General features: G+C 33.8%; 1 protein-coding gene across 1 annotated transcript; it reads left to right on the top strand.

The window, feature by feature from the left end:
- Nucleotides 1–323: 323 nt before the first annotated feature.
- LOC133177109 (ubiquitin conjugation factor E4 A-like) lies at nucleotides 324–17,361 on the top strand. Its single transcript, XM_061312201.1, has 18 exons — nucleotides 324–383; nucleotides 1,756–1,872; nucleotides 3,323–3,409; nucleotides 3,530–3,633; nucleotides 5,256–5,411; nucleotides 5,556–5,706; nucleotides 6,350–6,561; nucleotides 6,747–6,932; nucleotides 7,440–7,773; nucleotides 8,407–8,661; nucleotides 8,836–9,092; nucleotides 11,331–11,491; nucleotides 11,723–11,915; nucleotides 12,179–12,292; nucleotides 14,540–14,791; nucleotides 14,910–15,161; nucleotides 15,921–16,078; nucleotides 16,365–17,361. Exons 2-18 carry the CDS (start codon nucleotides 1,758–1,760, stop codon nucleotides 16,477–16,479), a joined length of 3,102 nt encoding a protein of 1,033 aa, XP_061168185.1. The 5' UTR covers nucleotides 324–383; nucleotides 1,756–1,757; the 3' UTR covers nucleotides 16,480–17,361.
- Nucleotides 17,362–23,686: the final 6,325 nt, after the last annotated feature.

Genomic DNA, 23,686 nt, shown 5'->3' with positions numbered 1-23,686 from the left:
ATTTTTACTCATTAACATAATGACTTAAATAGTATTCTGTCTTTATTAGTATACAGTTATAATGTAATGTTTAAATTATTTCGTTTTTGTAGCCTCTAGACAGTTGAATAAATGTAGGTATTGTATTTTATCGTCTTTTAGTTATTTCAACACGCGGATGAATATACTGAAACATAATTAGTTGATATTTAATACATATAACATAATAGAACATCATTTAGAGTCTCAAATATATTTGAATATTTAAAGAAATCTTTAAGAATTCTTTAAATGAAATTTTGATGTGTCTGAATAAAAATTGAGGAAAATGCGGAATTATGCCAATGAAGTCGTTGTTCGGTCATTCACACTGACGTGTTGCCGGATAAAAAGCAATTTTTGAAGTAAGCTATTTTCATGATTTTAATTGTCTGGTTTACAGAAATGAAACTGTAGAGTTAAATATGTACTGAAATGTGCCAAATGTGGTGTCGCTTGTCCATATCGTGTGATCAGTGACACAACAGTCCTATAATTTTGTTAAGCCACTAAAGCCCCTCAGATGTAATGTGTATGTGTATTTTCTGAAGATCTAAATGTTTTATATTCTGTCCTTTTCTTTCTTTTTAGTTTGATTATTAATTTAAGGAGGGAGGAATGTAATGGTTTGGGCCATGGATATCGGCCTGGGTAGCTCAGTCGATAGAGCACCTGACTAGTGATACAAGGGTCCCAGGTTCGATTCCCAATCCAGGCATACATTTTCTCCTTTCCTGTTACAGATTTGTTGCCGTTGACCACCCCTGGACTTGCAGGTGAAAGTCCTGCCAGGGGCAAATAAGAACTTGGGTTGTGTCTACGAGGGTAAAGACAATTTAAGGAGGGAGGAATGTAATGGTTTGGGCCGTGGATACCAGTCTAGGTAGCTCAGTCTGTAGAGCACCTGACTAGTGATGCAGGGGTCCCCAGTTTGATTCCCGGTCCAGCCATACATTTCCTCCTTTCCTGTTACAATTAAAATGTCAAAAAATGTTTGTTCCTTTGAGGCTTATAGTTATAATGATTATGAGTTACTGATATCGTGAACTGAATCTAATTGAGTCATTACTAGTTTTTCTCGGGTAGACTTTACCAGTTCCTAGATCCGCTTGCTCATTGCAATATGACTTAAAAGTAGTAGACTCGCATACCTTTCAACTGATTGGGGTTAGTCTTCAGGGTTGTCCCTAACAATTGAAATAGCAGGGGACATTAAAAAAGTAGAAGGGGCATCTGAGGTTTCTCCCCCTTACAAAGGGTTAAGGGGGAATACCAGAATAAGCGGGGAATTATGTCATTATAGGCAGGGAAATTTCTCGGGTCTTAGGGACATCCCTGATCTTTCATTGGACCAAAAGATTAGGGTTAGACCTAGTTCTCGCATAGCATCAGCAAGATAAAGGTTATGGGGCTAGTATATTATTGATAAAGATGTAATCTTTGAAATTATTTAATAATTTCAGTTGAATCAGTCAGTTGATGATAAATGACTCTATAGACCCATGTATTTTTGCAGGATCTATCAGTTTCAACACTTAAAATATGTTTACATTACAAAATGGCATACAAATTAAAGGAACACCAGTAAACATGTTTACACATGCTTTGCTTATGATTATTTTTTGTTGATTTTCTATTTGTAAGCAACAATATTTTATTAATTATGTCAGTAGTGTATTACTGTATGTTATTTGTTTTTATGTTTTTCAACGATATTGATTAACTTAATATTTTCAGGGATGTCTGAAAAAAGAGACTTGACACAAAATCCTTTTACAGCATTGTTTACCAGTGTAGAAGATGCAGAGCAGTACAGTGCACAGTCTTTGGCAACACAAAGTTCAACTCCAAAAGGTCTTTTATTTTGATGAAATGTACTGCATTATACTATAATATGTAGACTTCTTAACAAGGATCCAATTAGAATTACATGTATTAGCTAGGTTAGTGGATCATTAAAATTACCGGTAAACATCCCTGATATTTTGTATACTATTATGATGAAATAAATTTTTAATAAATAAGTTTTATTTTTCTGATATTAATTGGCATGGGTATGAATTGTATCTCAGTGATGTGCATGTTTTAAAGGCTTAAGTTTACAAAGGTTACAAAAATTTCTAGCAAGAAAATTTCAATGGTGATTTATCTGCTGCTGAAGTTACAACAGACTTTACAGGAACAGATGATTGCAAAATAAAAAATACAGTGATTGGTGAATATGAAAGATTTCTTTAAAGTTTCATTGGCTTACCTGGGGTCATGAAAGTTCACTCTGACATGACCTCTTAATGGGATGTCTTCAGAAATTTTTGTAGAATTTTGTGGTGATTCAAAGATCTGATTTTAAACAGATTGGTGTAACATCCATCTGAACTTTGGGAGAATGAAGCCACTAAGTGCTAAATTGAATTATCTTTCACAATCTGTTTGACTGTTGCAGTTAGTACATTCTGGTAAAAAAATGTATGCTACAATTAATCAAATCATTCAACTTATGTGAAACTTCATTACATAGTGTAGATTCAAGGTTTGTTCAAATCATGGCCCTTAAGGATAGGGTGGTGCCACAATGGACGATCAAAGTTTTACTTAGGAGTATATAGAAGAAAAAAAATCTTTAAAGATCGTCTTCTTAAGAACAACTAAGTCTTGATTACTCAAATTGATATGGAAGCATCCTCAAGTACTAGTGTAGATTCAGATTTGTTCAATCATGACCCCCAGAGGTAGGGTGGGACAACAATGGACTATCAAAGTTTTACATAGGAATTATAGGAAAAATTATTCAAGAACAGTAGGATAATAGGGACTCAATTGAGGGTTGTGACTCTGTGTCCCTTGTTTTGGTTCAGTACATGTTAAATTTTTAGCACAGCTATGATACATGCTCAGTATATTATAAATCATGAAATAGTGTTCCTTTTCAAAAGAACAGAACAGAAAAAAGTTGTAATTTGTTTTTAATATACAGTTTAACTTCAGTATCTCTAACACTGATATTTCGAATACCATGGATATGTCAAAGTGATTTGGAGGTCCCAACCACTTATTCTTTATGTATTTTACCCTCGATGTCTCGAATCTTTGGATATCTCGAAGTTTTTTCTTGGTCCTGTCGAGTTCGAGATAACGAAGTTTGACTGTACATACCTCTAATGCAGTAAATGATAATTATGAACATGCTTATTTATATTATCGATACACAATTGATTTAATTATTGTAGTGAACTGCAGCACGAAAAAAATTTAACCATGTGCATAATTTTACTGATATTTTAATTGATTTTTGTAATAATTACAGGAAATGAAGAAAAAGAAGATGATACACAAAGAAAAATGGCCATAAACTGGATGATAGAGAATGTTTTTCTCATCACATTAGATAAAGGTAGAAATGCATGAAATTTTATCTGTCAGATATGTAACTTTTAAAAAAATAAGAAAAATATTGATGTGAAAAATAAAACTTTTCCATATAATGTCTGTAAATGATCTGTTTGAATTGTAGAGGTCCATCCATATGAAGACAGACCATCCAGATGTGTGTTTATGTCAGAGATGTATGAGACACTGGAGGGTCAGACGTGGTGGGAGATGGCAAATCTAGAACAGGTAAACTACCCTGTAAAAGGTTAGGCAAAACAAGAACAGGTAAATACCCTGTAACAGGTTAGGCAAAACAAGAACAGGAAAACTACCCTGTATAAGGTTATGCAAAACAAGAACAAGTAAAATACCTTGTAACAGGTCAGGCAAAACAAGAACAAGTAAACTACCCTGCAAAATGTTAGGTAAACCTAGAACAGGTAAACTACACTGAAACAGGTCAAGTAAATCTAGAACAGGTCAACTATGCTGTAACAGGTCAGGTAAACTACCCTGTAAGAGGTTATGTAAAACTAGAACAGGTAAACTACCCTGTAACAGGTTAGGTAAAACTAGAACAGATAAACTACACTGTAACAGGTCAGGTAAACCTAGAACAGGTAAACTACCCTGTAACAGGTCAGGTAAACTACCCTGTAACAGGTCAGGTAAACCTAGAACAGGTAAACTACCCTGTAACAGGTCAGGTAAACCTAAAACAGGTAAACTACCATGTAACAGGTCAGGAAAACTACACTGTAACAGGTCAGGTAAACCTAGAACAGGTAAACTACCCTGTAATAGGTCAGGAAAACTACACTGTAACAGGTCAGGTAAACCTTGAACAGGTAAACTATCCTGTAACAGGTTAGGTAAACCTAGAACAAGTAAATTACACTGTAACAGGTCAGGTAAACCTAGAATGGTTAAATCACACTATATCAGGTTAGGCAAACCTAGAACAGGTAAACTACCCTGTATCAGGTTAGGTAATCTAAAACAGATAAACTACCCTGTATCAGATTAGGTAAACTACCCTGTAACAGGTCAGGTAAACTTAGAATGGTTAAATCACACTGTATCAGGTTAGGCAAACCTAGAACAGGTAAACTACCCTGTAACAGGTTAGGTAACCTAGGACAGATAAACTACCCAGTTTCAGGTTAGGTAAACTACCCTGTAACAGGTCAGGTAAACATAGAACAGGTAAACTACCCTGTAACAGGTCAAGTAAACTACCCTGTAACAGGTCAGGTAAACCTAGAATGGTTAAATCACACTGTATCAGGTTAGGCAAACCTAGAACAGGTAAACTACCCTGTAACAGGTTAGGTAACCTAGAACAGATAAACTACCAGGTTAGGTAAACTACCCTGTAACAGGTCAGGTAAACATAGAACAGGTAAACTACCCTGTAACAGGTCAGGTAAACCTAGAACAGGTAAACTACTCTGTATCAGGTTAGGTAATCATGGACAGGTAAACTACCATGTAACAGGTTAGGTAACCTAGAACAGATAAACTAAGTGTTCATATTTTACATGTATAATAACAGAGGCTGTTTCATTTACTTGATATTAGCATTCTACTTTTTTTTATCTTTGAATATTTCTTTTCTTAATGCTTTTTTCATTATCATCTTATCATAGTCACATCCCTAGTACCCATTCTAACAATAACATATATCCTTCAGATAAGATCCTTGTTGACTGATTAGTAACCTAGTTTATGTGTGTTCTAAAATACATGTAACAACAAAAATTTCAAGCACAGAAATATAAAAACTTCACAAATGACTAAGGCATCAAATGGTTAGATGACATACAGCATGAATTTGATTTTGAATAATACTTTATCATTCAATGTAGGCTGTGTTTGAGAGACTACTTTTACCCAATCCTGGGGCGGATGTGGTTAATCTGAGTAACAAGGATGACCTAAATGCTGCTTCTTTGGCAGGAGAGTCGGAGGTTCTGAGATACTTGTATCAGTGTTACAAAAGGCAACAAAATCTTATTTTAAAGGTAGATATTTTTATTCGTTTGTTGAAAAATGGTTTCAAATTTTCTAAATAAGATTTTGATATTTCTTGATTTCATAATGTATTGGGAGTAAAAAATTGATGGAAGAAAATAAAATACTGAGTAAAATGTTTTATAACATTCTAGAAAAGAGAGCTTACCAGTGAGCTTGGAACTTGTTGTGATGTCATTCTGATGAATGCCAGGATTTGTCTGCAACAGGATGAACTTTATCCTTCCCAGGATCCTTTGAGACAACTTCTTGACCTGTATGAGGAAGAGGCATGTTTCACACTGAGTAAGACATAGCATATATTTTCATATCCCTAATTGAAAAGCAGGGCCTTGGGTATATAGTGATGGGGGTGTCCATCCATCCCTTATGCTTGAGGGTACCCATCTCTTATTCGCAATCCTTCATACCACTGAATTAAATTCAATGAGACTTTCACAGAATCTTTATTACATAGTACAATTGTGCACCTCCTATTTTACATTTTGATGAGACACATATTTGGGGTTCCCCATACCAAAACATGAACACTGCCATTCTATCTATAATATTGGGAGCACCCATTTCTTATCTGCAACTTCTCCTATACCACTGAATAAAATTTGGTGATACTTTCACAGAATCTGTATTACATAGTGCCATTGTACACCTTCCATTTAACATTTTGATCAGACACATATTTACGCTTTCCCATAGCAAAATATGGACTTTGCCATTATACTCCCATGGGAGCAGGGGGTATCATTATGTGAGCTCATTGTTCCAAGTATCTCTAGTTTAAGTACTGTTATCTGTTGTTTTAGTTCACAGAATATGAGTGAAAAGTATTAATATAAATGATTATATAAGAAAAAAAAATTTAAAATGTTTTAAATATATTTATTCAAAGCTTAAGGTGTAGATATTGTAGAATGTGTTTTTTGTACAGGCTCAGAAGGTGACCACTACCTCCATTTCTTTGATGAACTTGTACAGCAGATTGAGGACAATGCTGAGGATGGGTCAGTTCCCCAGGTTTTTGAGCCCATGCTAGAACACACCAAGCATCGTCTATTTAAAGATTTCTCCCTTCTTAGCCCAGGGGTCATCAAAGCGATTGATTTTCTCATCTTCTTTACCCGGAAACCAAGTTTAGCTCAGGTAGCTGTCAAAACAGAACTGTGTGCAAAACAACGTTTATTCTAAATATACATGTATATTAGTGCAGAAATTGTAATTAAAATGTCAGGCAGTTTTTGCATGCATTTTATGACATGTTTAACTTTGATCAATTTTGAAGTACAAACACTTGTCTAAAAATGTTCGCTTGTATTATTGCCTTGTAGGTATTTATAGACCACTCCTCACCGAAAGACTGGAACAAAGGCAGTAACTTTCAAAGTACCTTGTTAGGCCATGTCTTTACCCTGAGTTGTATACCTAGGATGGAGCTAGGCCCTTATGAGTTCTTTGAAAATCCTTCCACAAGGACAAAACAGGATATTGAAGCTACTGAATCTAATATACAGCAGGTCAGTGTATTTCCAACGCAGTGGCCTTCAGTTTCATAAATTAATTGCATTTTCAATCAGAATATTCATTATGTGTCTATTGATATTACTGTATACAGGGAAATTTTCACCCCATTTTATTTTCGTCCCTTTTGCCCTACTCACAGGTGGGCAAATTTTAAAACAGGTCGAATTCAAAAAACACAGTATAATTTCTTAAACAGAATTGTGACTGGACTAATTTAAGATGGGGCAAAATTGTTTGCAAGTATGAAAGGGCGAAAATAACATGGGGCAAAAATAACCCTGTATACAGTATACATAAATAACACAGCTTTGAGTTTGATCAAAAAAGCACGTATGTACAGTCACTACTTGAAACTTACAAATTTGTTTACATTGCTTTATTTTAGAATGTTAGGGTGTGGGACTTCAAAATTTGAGTGCATGTTTAATAAATTATACAAGTTATTAGACATACTATGTTCATAAATTTTGCTTTAAAAAAACCCTGTACCTTTTTTACAGCCATTAGCCAACATGTGTGAAAAAGTGTACCAGTTACTATTTGCAATCATCAAGCTCTCTCCAGACCTACGTCACAAAGTCTTGCAGTGGCTCGGGAAGTGTATTCATGCCAATCTTGGGAGAACAAAGATTTGGTCCTCTCAGATGCCCCAGCTCTTTACACAGATGTATGCCTCAGAGGGTTTCTGCCTTAATCTGTGCTCTATCATGCTCAGACTATGTAAGCCCTTCTCTGAACCCAAATCTGCAAAGTTGCTGAAAATCCAGCCAACTTACTGTAGGATGGTAGCAGCCAATGAGAAAGAGGCAAAGGAGAAAGGGATACACACTGAAGGTGAGATAGGGATGCTGATGGAGTGATCCATTATGTTGTGACTTAAAATGGAGGATTCTGTAAAAATGTAATTTGATAAAATGATGATTAACTTTTCATGTATGATCATCATGCTTAATGAAAAGCACAGATCTGAGAAATGCTTTCAATTGTTTCTGCAAGCTTTGTTTTACAAATTACATGTAAATGGAGTGTATTAAGTATTACCTATTTTGGCCCAAAAACTTTCGGAATATTGCAGAAATCCAGCAATTTGATATTATAAAGTTGAACATGGAGACTTGCCAATACATTTTTAGATAAGGTCACACGGATACATTTTTAGATAAGGCCACAAGTAATCCATATCATTCTTTGTTCTTTGAAAATGTTGACAATGAATAGGATTGAAAATATGATTGCACCCAATAATTTTAACTAAAGTACAGCTGTTGATGCACTCAAATGTATAATATTAGCTTCTGACTCTGAACAATTATAGTAAGTGCTGCCACTGAATGAAAATTTTAAATGTTTTGTTTAAGATTTCATATTAAATAAAAAAAAAGCTTTTTAGTTTCAAAATCTTTAATTAATTGCTGTATCTGTACAGGATAAGAAAGAAACCTGAATTGGGTATTATTTACGTTTTAGGACTTTCAAAGGAGTCTTGTTTAGTTCCAAATGAAGAAAATGAGAGTATATGCACAGAAGAGAATTATAATTTCATCACAGAGTGCTTTTTCATGACCCATCAGTGTATTTATATGAGCTTTCATACCGTACATGAAAAATTTCTCAAGCTAAACCAGGAACTTCATAGAGTGCAAAGGTTATACAATGAGGTCAGGGGTCAAGGCAATGATGAAGTTGAACCAGTACGCAGCATAAAAAGACAAATGGAAAAAGGTAATATTTCCTAATTAATTAATGGCATTTTTTAAAAAATATATTCTCCATTTTTGTAAACAAATGCACAAAGTACCAGTACATGTTGAAATTTATTCACTTTCTATTTTAATGTTATGTACATTTATTTATACCTAGTACTAATGTAAAAAAAAAAAATCTATTTCTTTGAAGGAATGACTCTGTACCTCTGTATGAAAGCTGCATTAACAGAGCCAAGACTTTTAGAAATGTCCTTGAATTTTCACCTTGCTACAGCCACATGGCTGTCAGAAATTGCAATAAATGAAGACTGTAAGACATTTGAGCCTGTGAAATTTCCATTACCAAAAAATGTTCCTACAGTTTTGACATGTGTGCCAGAATTCATCATGGGGAATGTCACCGATTTTACACTTTTTCTTCAGAGGTTTAAAGAAGATATGTATGAGGTAATGATTTTTACATAATTTAAATTAACCTAGCCTGAATCTGTTGTCTTTTTAAAAAAAATATCTTGTAAGATTTTAAATCTATGTTAATCTTCAGTGTAAAAGTAATCAGTGGTTGAAGTTGCTCTTCTTTGTCTAGCATATATTGTGATGGATATGTTGTATGTTGATACAAGAATTAATTTAGAATATATGAGGGCTGTTGGGAAATTGTTGAGACATTCCAATTATTCACTTTTCCAATTAATGTTTTTTTGGTGAAAATTGGTATATACACTGTACATTTATCAAACACCCACAACGTTAAAATAATGTTATGATCATCTCTGCGGAGTGCTCCAGGTAAATGAACATATGCAAGTATAGAATTTCACCAGGACTTATCTAATGATGCTATTGTTGTGCCTGCATTGCCAACTTATATTCTGTTTTAAAAATAAATTTCTTAGTTATTTCTCTACAGAGAACTTAGAATGATTGTTAACATTTCGTGCGGTGGTTGTCCGTTGTTATGCTGATTTTACAAGTTACTATTGTCTATATGAACTTTAAGAGTGTCCTTAGAATTATCATAATGTTTCTAAAGTCTTACGATATAGTAAAGTAAAAGAAATTCTCTTGTGAATTATTACCGTAATTTTGTTGGATGCTTACTGGAAATGGCTTTTACACACTAATTGTAGAACCAGTATGGTAGAAAATACGGATCTCCGGATATGTTGCTACATACGCCGACATACATGTACACTTTCTTTACAAAACTTCATAAATAAGACGTCTAGACTAGATTAAAAATTATAGATTAATTAATGAGTTTTATAGATGTTTTATTAGTAAATAAAGTAATTCAAGTACATTGAGTAAAGAATAGTTTTGAAGTTTTTACGAATTACATATGACGTAGACAATGCATCATTGCGTCATGGTATAAAAGACAAGATTCTGAGAGAGCATTGTCAGAATCCCACCTGGTAGATCTAGAGAACTGAACTGCACCTTGCACCTTGAGCTGAGGTATTATTTTATATAAGTGAGCATTTTAAAGTAAAGATATTTTAAAATAGTTTAATTATAAGTTATAGCGCAGTAAGAAACAATTATCAAGTTTACAAGTAATATTGAATATTTAGAAACTAAGATTTATTTCATATTTAAATTAAGCGATATTTAGATTGTCGGTGCACTCGGGGTTCTGACCCTGGGAGACACAGAAAATTGTCTCTCCTAGTAAATTTATAGTTGTTATTTAAAGTTTGTAATTTGTTAGTAGTTTGAATTCGTATTTTATTCTATTTTAATTGGCAAGTAAAACTTAGTCAATTCTTATAGTTCGGTGTGAAGTTGCACCGTTTGACTGAAATTACGACATTGCACCGTACTTGAATTAATTGTGTCTTTTGCATGAATGTATATGAGGTGATGGTAAATTTGCATGGCATACTTTTCATTTTAATGACATAGTTTAATTTATTCTATAACCAGAAGTTATAGATTTAGGGTGGTGGACTTTAGTTTGAGCATGTAGATAGTCGGTGCGCTTGCACCCTACACCGAGTCACTTTGAGAATTTATGTTCGGAGATTAGACCAAGTATATTTTAGCAGAAACCTAGCACCTAACACCGAGTAAGGTTAGCACCAGTACAGTAAAGATGGAACTTAGAACCAATTAGCTTATATCAGTAGCACCTAGTACCTGAACACCGGACACCTAGAACCAGTTTGCTCCAATATCATCGGTAGCACCTAGCACCTTAAGACGGTAGCACCTTTCACCGAGTATAACGCGCAACTGTGACATTTGAATGTGATTATTATTATTGTACATCACACTGTGAACTGGAACGTTATATAAAAATCTGTATATTAATTGAACTATTTATTAATTTAATAAATGTATTTTAATTGATTACACTTGTTTCATTTAAATTTACTTGATTGTACAGGTACCTTCGAACCCATTATTGTAACGTGCCTCATAGGTACCTACTAGTTAAATCTACACGTTACAACTGGTGGCAGCAAACTTATATATACTTTAAAAACCGAAACGTTACACTATCAACAAAAGATTTTGCATATTTGTATTATTTGTTCTTGATAAAATTATGGTGAACTTCCATGAATTGATCTCTTTCTTCTCTGGAGTTAAAGTAAAAGTCTCAATAATTTTGGAACAGCCCTCATACTAGTACTTGTTACAATCACATCATCAGTCTTTTATTGATTTCTTTTGAAGATGGCAGGAGATAAGTTGGAACACTTTATGACCCTCATTCTTGTTTACATGGGGAGTCCAGAGAGGATGAGAAATCCTCACCTGAGGGCAGAACTGGCCGAGACCTTAGCTTCCCTGCTTCCTGCAGAGTCAGGATCATCATCAAAGGGGATCTTGTCATGGTAAAGATACTGTGCATTCTCTCAATTTATAATTAGATTGTTGATAAAGTTTATAATTTGATACTTTAAAGTTACATAAATGAGATTGTTTACCTTCCTCAGCCATCTGCCAAAATAATGTACAAGAAGTTAAGTATTTACCGAGTTTTCAAAGCTAACTATAACATGTGCATTGAATTATTTTGGGAAATGTTTCAACTAATTTGCAATGAAATTGTCATCTCGTTACAGGTTTTCTAGAGAACAGCTGTTTGTGAAGCACCCACTGATTGAACATCTTGCTGAGAAGCTCCTGAATGTCTTTGTCAGTATAGAGATGACCGGACAAAGTGTGCAGTTTGAACAGAAGTTTAATTATAGAAGACCCATGTACATGGTTCTGGAACATGTATGGGAAATATCTCTTCATAGAAAGTGCATTAAAGTAAGTCGAAAGACTGCATGTCAGTTATCATCTTTCATTTATATTTTTTGTCTGGGGAAAGGAAATTTTAAAATTTCTATCATTCTATTTATCTTCCACTTTAAAAAAATATCTGGCATAATAAGTTTAGATATTAAGTATTTCTGATTAACTAGTTCCTGACAGTATGACTCCTCAAGAATAGAATACTGATATCATGCATTATATATACTATTAAATTCTGTATCAGGTTCATTCTTCTAACATTTGATTATTTTGTTCAGAAACTGGCTGAGGAGGCTGAGAAGAGGATTGAGGACACAGATCCTCCATTGTTCCTCCGTTTTATCAACCTCCTCATTAATGATGCCATATTCCTCCTGGATGAAGCTTTTGATGTAAGTTAAACAATTATTTTATGGAACAAATAATCTGGGGGGATAAGACGAGCCATGTGCCCATGCCCATTTTTCGGCTATGCAAGAACATTTATTGGAAAAAATCTCTCAATTGTTCGAATTTACTTAAGCATTTTAATGTTTACTGTAGTTTTCAAAATGATATTTATATTCTAAACAAGCTAAACAGTTGACTTTCATTTACCATCACAAATGTTCTAACATGGGTAAGGACTTCTATTAATTAATCTGCATACTGAGTGTTTACACTTATTGTGGAGATATTATAAAAATGTTAACATCGTATATAATGATAATGGTGATCTAGAAGCGCTTTTATTTAAAATAAATAAAAACGGGAATAAAAGTATTCAAATATCTATTATAATTTTTATCCGGCATTTTAAATAATTTACTGTAAATAAGTTCATTACTACATGTATATATTTTATTTCCAGTGAAAAATATGTTATTCCTATAGACATTTTTTATAAAATAAAACAAAATTAACCCCCCCTCCCCCCAAAAAAAATCAAAAAATCAGAGTATGACTCGAACACTTTCCTCAATAAACGTCCCTTTAAAGAGCTCCTCGCTAACCACTAGACCACGGAGTCACACTTGTACATGTCTATTTACATAGCATACAGTTCTCTGTATTTAGCAAGCGTTTTTGGACTTAGAATTTTTTAAGACCACAGTGAAAATTTAAGTAAGTTAACTTACTTTTTATGTAGAGTGGGTCTTCATACCAAATTTTTGCAAGTGTAAAAAGCAACAACTTTCCATTGCCTTTCATTAATCGTTCTCAAAAAAATGGTATGATGACCCACTCTATTTAAAAAATGTAGTTATATCATCGAATTTATGTCAGTTTCTGTGAAAATTGAGCGTGATGCCATTTTGTTGTGTTAATCAGAATCATTTTCGCTGTTACAGTATTCAGGTTTTGTCAAATTTATATGCAAATGGTAATAAGCATTACATTAATTCAACAAAAAGTGAAATTTTTGTGAAATGAATTTATTGATTTTTTATCCATCGTTATGTAGGCACATGGCTCGGCTTATCCCCCCAGTTTCTTTTTATGCCCCGCCATGAATATGGCCGGGGCATATAGTGTTTGTCATGTCTGTCTTCCATCCTTCCGTCTGTCTTTCCGTCGCGCTTTGCATTTAGCTCTGTTCAAAGCTCAGTTTCAAAGAAACTATCCAAGGTATTTTTATCAAACTTCATATGCTGATAGATATTGATGAGAGCTATGCAACTGCATCAACATTTTATGACATTGACCTTTCCTTTGACCTTGACCTCACTTTTCTTAAATTGGTGTTTAGCTCAGTTTTTAAGATACCATTCAAGATAGTGTAATCAAACTTCATATGTTGATACATACTGATGTAAGCTATTCAACTGCTTCAACATTTTTTGACCTTGACCTTTCCTTTGACCTTTACTTCATTTATTTTAAATTAGTGTTTAGCTTTAGTTTTAAATAAACCATTCAAAATATTTTTATCAAACTTAATATGCTGATACATATTTGTGAGAACTATTCAACTGCATCAAAACGTTTGACCTTGTTCTTTCCTGTGACCTTGTCCTCACTTTTCTTAAATTTGCATTTTGCTTAATTTTAAAGAAACCGTTCAAGATATATTTATGTAAGCTTATGCACTTATACTTAATTTGGTGAGAATTTTTTTCAATTTCAATTTTAAAAAAACAATTCAAGATATTCTCATCAAATTTCATACACTAATACAAATTTTCATGTTGCATTACTAATATACCCTCGGCGGGGCATTCATATCCTATGGACATATTTCTAGTTTAATATGCCAAGGAAGCTTAATCTTTAATAAACTGTGCATCTTTAAATCTATTATACTGGAATTATTTTGAGATCAAAGCACATTTAATGTTGTGACTGGAGTCAAGAGGGAAAATCCAACTTTTCAAACATTCAATAAACCATAGGTGTCTTGCAGAAAATGAAACAAATGCTAACAATTTACATGACTTAGTTTTTAAATAGACCCCATAACTGCAGTTAAATACTTAAAATCATTAATGAGTTCTTGCTAGAAAATCAGTGGAAAAATGGTCGATTGTGTTTTTGATTACAGTTGATAAAAATATATTTGATTTTTATTTAGTCTTTACATTTAGAATGCATTGCTTAATTTTGCCCTTAACTTATTAAAGAATATAAATGTCCTTGAAAAGTAAAGTTATTTGTCACAGTACATGACCCAAATCAAGGACAAGCAAGCGGAGAAGGACAGAGGAGAATGGAACAACCTGGACCAACAACAGCGTCAGGAGAATGAGAACACGCTGCGTCAGATCACCATGCTGGCACGCTACCATAACATGATGGGAAACTACACCATTCATGCCCTGGAACTGATAACCAGGGAGATTAAATCCATCTTTTGCCATAGCTCCATGGTGGACAGAATAGCTGGCATGCTCAACTACTTTCTTCTTCATTTGGTGGGTCATTGTTTTAGCTGTTACATTATAAGACAAAATACATTTTTTTTCAAGTTTCAAGATGTGCTGCATGAAAGACAAAGTTCAAATTCATGTCTTTTTTAATTTTCATATTCAGGTGGGTCCTAAACAGAGAAGTTTCAATGTTAGAGACAAAAATGAGATCGAGTTTAAACCTCAGCAGATGGTATCAGACATTACGCAGATATATTTAAATCTGGGGGATAATGAGGCATTTTGTATGGCTGTGTCAGCTGATGGTAGATCTTACTCCCCAGAACTCTTTCAAAAAACCACAGGTGTGTTGCAGAAAATTGGAAAATCACCTACCATGATCAACCAAGTGGATTCTCTAAGGGATAAAATAGAGGTACATTGTATGTCATTAAAAAAAAAATGCAGAAGCAGATATGCAAACATATAGAATCCTTCTATTTCAGTGGGTGTATATACACTGTAATGTCATGTAAGTGTGAAATTCAGTAAATTATTAAGTAGAATCTTATAGAGGCAGTTCATTTAACAAAGATTCCAACAAGCATAAAGTCATTAAACAACCTGTAGGGCAGGCTAATGCTAAGTGCACTGGCAGAGACCAATGGTATATATTTATGTGATTGTTATAGCTCTTAAAATACATGTAGTGCTTTACAATTATTTACTTTTTAAACTACTTGTTTATTTGTGGACAGTCTACTTGTAAAACCATTGATTATCTGAATACTTGATTGTCTTATGCTGTTACAATGAAATACATGTACATGTAATATATTTTCATGAGAAACACCCATCACTATTCATTATATTACAAACTTAACATTTGGACAGCCAAGTAAAGAAGTTCAGGTTGCCCAAAGAAAAATACTATCAAGAATAAATGGTCCTACTTATGTGTTAGACATTGTTGGTTTGCGTATGTGTTTTTTGAGAGGGATAACTCAGGGATTTACAGTTTACAAATCCCAGAAGCTTTCTTTGTACACAAATGCACATAAAGTATGTGTTGAGTAATTACAATTCATGAATCAAATTAATAACAGATTGTGAGAAAAGAAAGTAAAGAGTATCTCAGTGAGCTACTCAACTTTGAAATACTGAATTTTACAGAGTGCTATAATTTATATCATAGGTTCTTCGAGAGCGACAAGCAGAGGATGAGTTGTTGTATTCTGATGCCCCTGATGAGTTTTTGGATCCCATCATGGGAACTCTAATGAGAGACCCCGTCATTTTACCTTCCTCAAAAAATATTGTGGATAGAGCAGTTATAGCCAGGCACATCTTAAGGTATATGGTTTCTTTTCTGAATGACATCCAAGATATCAGTGCTCATAGGAAAGTCTATTACCAGTGCAACTTTAATTTTCGCCAAACATTGAATGACACGTATAAAAATGCATTGTAGTGATCTTTGACTGAAATGGACACAAGCTTAATGTTTAATATCTATTAAACATTTCCAAGTATTACCAGGTGGACGAAAATAGCAGATTTTTTTTTTTATAATGACCAAGAACTTGCTAATGAGCTCATGAAAGCTTGATTATTTTATCAAATTATCTTTTTTTTTTAGTGATCAGACTGACCCTTTCAACAGATCCCCCCTCTCTCTAGACATGGTCACCCCTGATGTTGACCTGAAAAAAAGAATAGACAGCTGGATTCAGGAGAAGAAGAAATCTTCATGACATACACCTTAATTAAGCAGTGTTGTAAATTTTATGTGAACATAAAGTGTGTATGAGTTTAAGAACAAGACAGAAGAAAGTTTTATGTGTCCAGTCTTATGGCATACAGAAAGGAAACAATATCTGGAAATTGTAAAAGAAGAGTCATTTATCTTATTTATCCAATTACTTTTGCTTGTCTTACATTACTAAAAGCATCATAATAGATTTATCACACCACTTTATCTGAGATGTCATAGTGTATTGCAAAATGTTAACATCTTTCAGATATATATGACAGTGCCATGATATTTTGATTTTCCAAGAACAGTTTTTAGTTTGTTTTGGACTTACAGGGTTGTAAACTACTATACTATACATTTTTTTTTTACTAGATTCAGTTTTAAGTGGATATTCTCATAAAAAAGCCATCTAGAACTTGATAAGCTGTGCATAGATGGCAGAAATGATGAACTTCTTCAGTGGCATTTATCTATTGTACATTTATAATGTGTATACAAATTATATTTGTTACAGGTGGATTGTGGTTTTAACAAGTGCATACTTTATTTAAGGTACCTTGTACAATATAATGCATACAATAATAGCAGCAAAGTATACACTCGTCAGTTTCTTGTCATCTATGTAGATGGCAAAAGTGATAAACTTTATATATTCTTCATTCATATATACAAATTGTATGTTTGGCAAGAGGATTGTGGTTTTAACTAGTGCATATTTTACTTTAGATACCTTGACAATACAATGCATATTATGATAACAGTGTAAGGACTGAATGTAAAACCATTATAATTCTAGTTCTGAATCAAGTAATCATAACAATTATGTATTTGTTTTTTATCCTCTTTCTAACTGTTTACAGTAAAAATTAATACATTTGCAGCTCTTCCTTTATTTTTCCTATAATGATCAGTCTTTCCATCAATGGTGACAGGTCTTCAAGTGGACCTGTATTTCCTATACAATCCTTATCTTGCATTTTTTGGCCAAGTGATTCTGAATCCCTTCCACATAAGAATGCTTTGTGGCAAGTGTAGTTGAAATTGGCCCAGTGACTACCATTCAGATGATTAAAATCTGAGAAGTTTACATAGGACTCCACCAGCCAGACAAATGACAGATAGTTGCTGGACACTCTTTGATCAGAAAAGCTCACCTGGACCATAACCACAAGGCAAGAAAAGACAAGACATATGTGAAATCTTCATAAATGAGTGTAAATTCAAAATTGTTCAAATCATGGATACGGGGGGTAGGGTAGGGTCATAAAAGAGTATCAAAGATTTAATGGGGATACATAGGAAAAATCTAAAAATCTTCCTTAAGAACCACACAATTCCATCACTATGCAAACATTCCCAGGTGTAGTTTAATACTTTTTTCCAAACCATAGGCCTTGAAGTTGGGGTGGGATTAAAACTGACTGGGGATCAAATTTTACATAATGCATCCATACGGAAAAAAATACTTCTCCAAAACAACAAGGTCATTTTAGTCATATTGAGGTATTCCAAAGTTGTTTGGTAAAGTCAGGACCCTTTGGAGCTAAGGTGGGGCCACAGTATGGCAATGGAGTAAAATTTTTCATTGGCATAAAGAGGAAGAAATATAAAGATTAGCAGGGCCAAGATTGCTCAAGAGTGTTGTGGTCTATGGGCCTCTTGTCAATTGTGCACAAAAATCAAGTCTCGATAATTGATTGCAACAGTAGGATTTCTGGGCAGAATTAAAGATCAATGGCAATATCAAAGTTTTCTTCTTTTTTTTCTGAGTAGTACATTTGTATACTGTGGAGCAGTCATGTTCAAGACTTTTAAAAAGTGTGTATAAATTGCATTATGTTATTGGTAAAGCCTCTATATATTTATCACAGGAATAGGTATGTATTACACTTCAGAATGTTTTAAGCAGGAAAGGGCGAAGAAGAGAGAATTTTCTTATACCGTATAAGCAGAATTTTTAGCGAGGATTCAATTTTGGCATTATTAGCGAGGGTTTCGAGATCGCTAAGATTGATCATGAATATCGCTAACAATTTATTCCGTTGTAATAGCTATCTTTCTTGACATTATAAAATCGCTAAATTTACTTCTCGCTAAAATTATATATCGTCTTTTGTGTGATAAATAACTAAATTTGCGTCTCGCTAAAAATTCCACTTATAAATGTATTACATTTGCTATATAATTTATACCTTTTTAAAAAAAGAAATTCAGCCCTATAAAGTCATATCAAAAATATAGTTGGACCAAAAGTTCGAATCTCGGCCGCGACTGACCTAAGTCGATAAAAAATGGGTAGCAACTGTTCCTTCGCCATGCGCTCGGCACTTTGAGTGAAAGTTGCGGGTCCTTCGGATGAGACCTTAAAAACCGAGGCTCTGTGTCACGGCAGGCGTTGGCACGATAAAGATCCCTCACTGCTCAATGGCCCTGAGTGCCGAGTAAAGGTCAAAATTTGAAGCCCTTCACCGGTATATGGTGACGTCTCTATATGAGTGAAAAATTCTCGAATGGGGCGTTAAACAACATACAATCAATCAATCAATCTGTCTGCCCTGATGTGGCTTCTAAAGTCTCTAATTAGGGAATTAAATTAAAGTTTCTAGATAAATAGTCAAGATCAAAACATATTTTTGTAAAGTCCTTGCCCAAGGTATAATTTTTCACCCCTTGGCCTAACCTGGCTTATTTTTCACCAACAGGGTCCATATTTATAGTGAGCTGTGATCTTTACCCAAGTTTCTACGCAAAGGTTCAAGGTCAAAACTGGTATAGATCTTGTTCAGAAAATGTTCTCTCTCCCCTAGTCCCATTATCATCAGTGATTGCCTCATACTTTCACCATAGAATGTCCTTGAATAAGGGAATTGCAGTTTTATCCAAGTTTCAAAATATGTCTTTGTCTAAAGTCATTGTCTGGAGCATATTTTTTAACTCCCCGTGAGCTGATTGATTCATACTTCAATCTTGTAGTATGCTTTGATAAAGGGCCTGCAGTAATTTTGATACCATCTTAATAAATCCCAAATTCAATACAGATCTATGCATAAAATTCTTGTATTGAACCTTTCATTGGCCCAGTAGATTAATTCTGCATTTTGGATGACTCTGAACCAAATTTCTGTTTTAGAGGTCTGGGGGGAAGCAGTTCATTTCGTAAAATCCTTATCTGGATAATTCTATTCTGGGAGGGGGGGGGCTGCCTACCCCTTTTACGAACATATTCTAAAATGAAAATGTTCAGGTTTATTTTTAAATATTCAACAAATAATACACGGTCTTTCTCATGGGTGTTAGGAAAACGGTTAGACACACGCTGTGTAAATACAGTAAAACAGACCCTAGAATTATCAGGGTCTTCGGAATGACTGAAACATACATGACTTTGGTGGTTTGGGGGGATGTAGAGGTTCCCTGTTTTTGGGGTGAACAATTTAGAATTTAATTTCAAGTGGCATTGTCATCTAGACCCAAAGTATTAAGTTTGCTCGTGCCTTTCTAAGTATATCAATTTATTTTAGGGATACACTTATCCCCACGCCCCGTTTTATTCGCCAGTGGAAGTCATATTAGAAAAATTGATAGAATAATTGTGTTTTGCAGAGTGAAAATGTATATATATTTTTAAAAAAGCATTAAAAAAGAACGGAGAAAAAAATTTCATATAGCGAAATATCATGTGACCATTATGTATAAGTAATATCTCATAATTACTAGATATTTTCTCGTAACAAAAAGATCATTTTCTCGTATTAATGAGTTTTTCTGATCATTCGTTGACAGTCGTTCGTCTGTCCGTCCGTCTGTCTGTACGCCGGTCTGTAAATTTTTCACATTTTCAACTTCTTCTCAAGAACCATTAATTGAGCCAATTTTAACCAAATTCAGTACAAACTATCCATGTGTAAAGGGGAATTTAAGTGTTAAAATGAAGGGCCAAACCATATCCAAGGGGAGATAATTAAAAAAAAGACAAATATAGGGTGGGGTCATTAAAAATCTTCTTAACAACCACTGGACCAGAAAAGCTGAAACGTATGTGAAATCTTCCTTAGGAGTGTAGATTTTAAATTGTTCAAATCATGGCCCCAGGGGGTAGGGTGGGGCTACAATAGAGAATCAAAGTTTTACATTAAAATATATAGAAAAAATCTTTATATTTTTTTTTCTCATTTAAGAACCACTGGCTAAAAAACGATGAAACATAGGTGAAAGTTTTCTGAGGTAGTGTAAATTGTAAATTTATTCATACTTTGGTCCCCGCGGGTAGGTTGGGGCCAAAGTAGGAAATCAAAGATCGATATAGATTGTATATGAAAAAAAATGTAAAATCATCTCAAGCACAGCAAAGCCATGATTAGTCATATTAATATGGAAGCAACTTTAGGTAATGTAGATTAAACTTTGTTCAACGAATGACACCCCCCCCCCCCACACACACACACACACACCTAGAATAAGGCGGGGCCAAAATAGCCAATCAATGTTTAATAGAATTTTATAAGAAAAAGTGTTAAAATTTATCTCCTCAAAAAAAGTGCAGCCATGATGAATCATATTTTAAGTGTGAAGCATTCTTAGGTAGTGTAGATTCAAGTTTGTTGAAATCTTGAACCCCCGGGATAGTGTGGGACCAAAATAGAAGATCATGTTTTACTTGTTAGGATTTCATAGGAAAAGATTTTTAAAACCTTCTCTGAAGAAAAGGAAAGTCATGATTAGTCTTATTTATATTAAAGCATCCCCTGGTAGGTAGATTCAATTTTATTCATATCATGGCCCCTGTTTATAGGATGTGGCCACAAAAGGTGAATTAAAATTTTACATAGGAATACACTCGTATATAGGGAACAAATCTGATGAAGAACAATAGAACGAAAGTGACTCAGGTGAGCGTTGTGGCCCACGGGCCTCTTGTTTTTTTTTTTCCCTTGCAAGATAATGAAATGATTTTTTGGCATGTGTGTTTATATTGACTACCTACAGATCAAGTTTAAGTTTCATATGATTGACCCATTTTCAAGAAAGTTTAGACAATAGGCTTTGAAAATTTCTAATTATTCATTTTTTCTACCCTTTTTGTCGTGTCTTTATCGGTATGTAGATAATTTGATTTTTGGTATGTCTCTTGATGACTCACTTATCAACATTGAATTTCATATTGATCGACCCATTTTCATCAGTGAAAGTTAAGTTGCCTTAGACTTTGAAAATTTCCAACTATTCCCTGTTTTTCTTTCTTTTTTTTCTTCGCATGTAGATCAACAGTCGACTACTGCATCAAGAAAAAAAAAGCAGGAATATGATATTCTTTTTTCTTTCATTTTCATCCATTGTTATTTTCACTTCCTTGGTCGGCGAGGGCATTGTGACACACTGACAAGTCTACTTTTAAAGTGCTACGTCTTAAGGACATACGCAACGTACCTTACCTACTGATAATTTTTCAAGATATTCTTAATTTAAGATTATAGTGCCATCAGATGTTCGTAGACAAAAAATCAGCATGCATTACCAGGGGTTTTGAAAAGATATCAATTGATGAAAATTCTTGTATAATTTAAAGAAAAATATTCAAAAATTACTAAACATATATTCTAGATGTTTTGATTATCAAAACTTGTTTTAGAAGAAGTGTACAACAGCATATATAGACATTAAAATGTAGCACACAGTTCCTTTAAGTATTGGAACTCTTCAACTCCAGTGGAAAAGACAATAAAGTTCAAACTACGTTGCGTATGTCCTTAAACAATATTAAAAACCACAAATAATGCTAAGATACCTTTCATTTTGCCAGACTGAAGTTTAATCATCGGTTGATGACAAGCTAATGAATGCAGAACTAATCAGCATGAAGAATGACACACTTGGAGGTAATTAAAGTGGTGGCCAAAATGATTGAGAAATAAACGCTCAAAATATGGTCCCAACTCTGGCATCACTTAATGGACGGTACCCCTACAGCCATAATCTGTAGGAAATGATAACCCTATGGACGATGGCGTAGCGCCCTTTATGCAACAACGAAAATGTATACACAGATTTTCAACAACAAATTATTTCAAAAGTCCAATTATAGATAAAAGTGATACAAATACATGAAATTGGGGGGAGGGGGGGGGGGGAGACTTACGCTTTCCAGATTTATTTTATTCATACATATTAACCACAAAATTTTCAACTTTTTAATGAATTTTTGATAGAGTTTTCTCTTTTTATATGTTAAAAAAACCTTAAAATTAAAGCAATTATATAAACTATAAATTCCCCTAGTGATTTTAAAACACAAATTTACTGCGCTGCACGAGTACTTCATTTTAAAAACCATCAATAATTGAAAATTTAATAGCATTTTAAATGAACATTTGATGTTTGTAAATGGATATCGCACTCCTGAAATTATGAATTTTTAAGATAAAAAACTCTCTTGTGAAATATATTTCATATCAAACATTGATTTTTCTGTTTATGATTTTTATTTATTTTTTATTATTTTGTTTCTATTCTCTTCTAACTGTCTCTCTATTAATATTCAAAACAATTTTGCGATTAAGGTACATGAAGGTGCATTTTAAATGAAAAAATTAAAATGAAATAAAGGGCTCGGTAAATTTGAAGAAATAGCCCACTTTAATTAATTTAAACTTTAATGGTATTTTGAACATTAAAATATGAATATTTATTTTGATATTTTTTTGGAAAATTGAGTTTCAAAAAGAGGCGAACTTGTGCTGCCATGTAGTACTTTGTATTTCTGATTGTAAAAATAACACCTGTGAAAATATCACTTTTATTCAATGGATGATTCTTGTATGATTTGCAGTATTTCACTGTTGAAAATGAAACATTTTGTGGATTCTGTCAAAACTCGGCTTTTTTCTTCATATATAGTAAAATTACTATAATAAAAAAATAGAAAATGTGACATTTCAGGAGCTTCCTGGGGCTCTTTCCTGGGCCCTTAACCAGGGTCCTGCATGCCCAGAACCCGCTGTGGGCCTCAAGGTCGACCCAGACCCTTGCCTATGTTTGCATACAACATTTTTTGCTAGCTTGGCCACTGTGGGATCTCTTATCTTACCCCAGTAATCGTTTGATGCACACTTCAATCTTTAACCCCTATCTTACTTTGCAGTGTGAAAAAGACAAAGTCTGGGTGAGCTACCTGGCACTGTCAAGTCCTACATACTCCTCTCAAAGCT

The sequence above is a fragment of the Saccostrea echinata genome, unplaced genomic scaffold, assembly GCF_033153115.1.
Source record: "Saccostrea echinata isolate AGI-Se365-2 ecotype Australia unplaced genomic scaffold, CSIRO_AGI_Sech_v1 ptg000086l, whole genome shotgun sequence".
In the NCBI taxonomy this organism is placed as follows: domain Eukaryota; kingdom Metazoa; phylum Mollusca; class Bivalvia; order Ostreida; family Ostreidae; genus Saccostrea; species Saccostrea echinata.
This window is presented reverse-complemented; position numbering and strand designations above follow the sequence as displayed.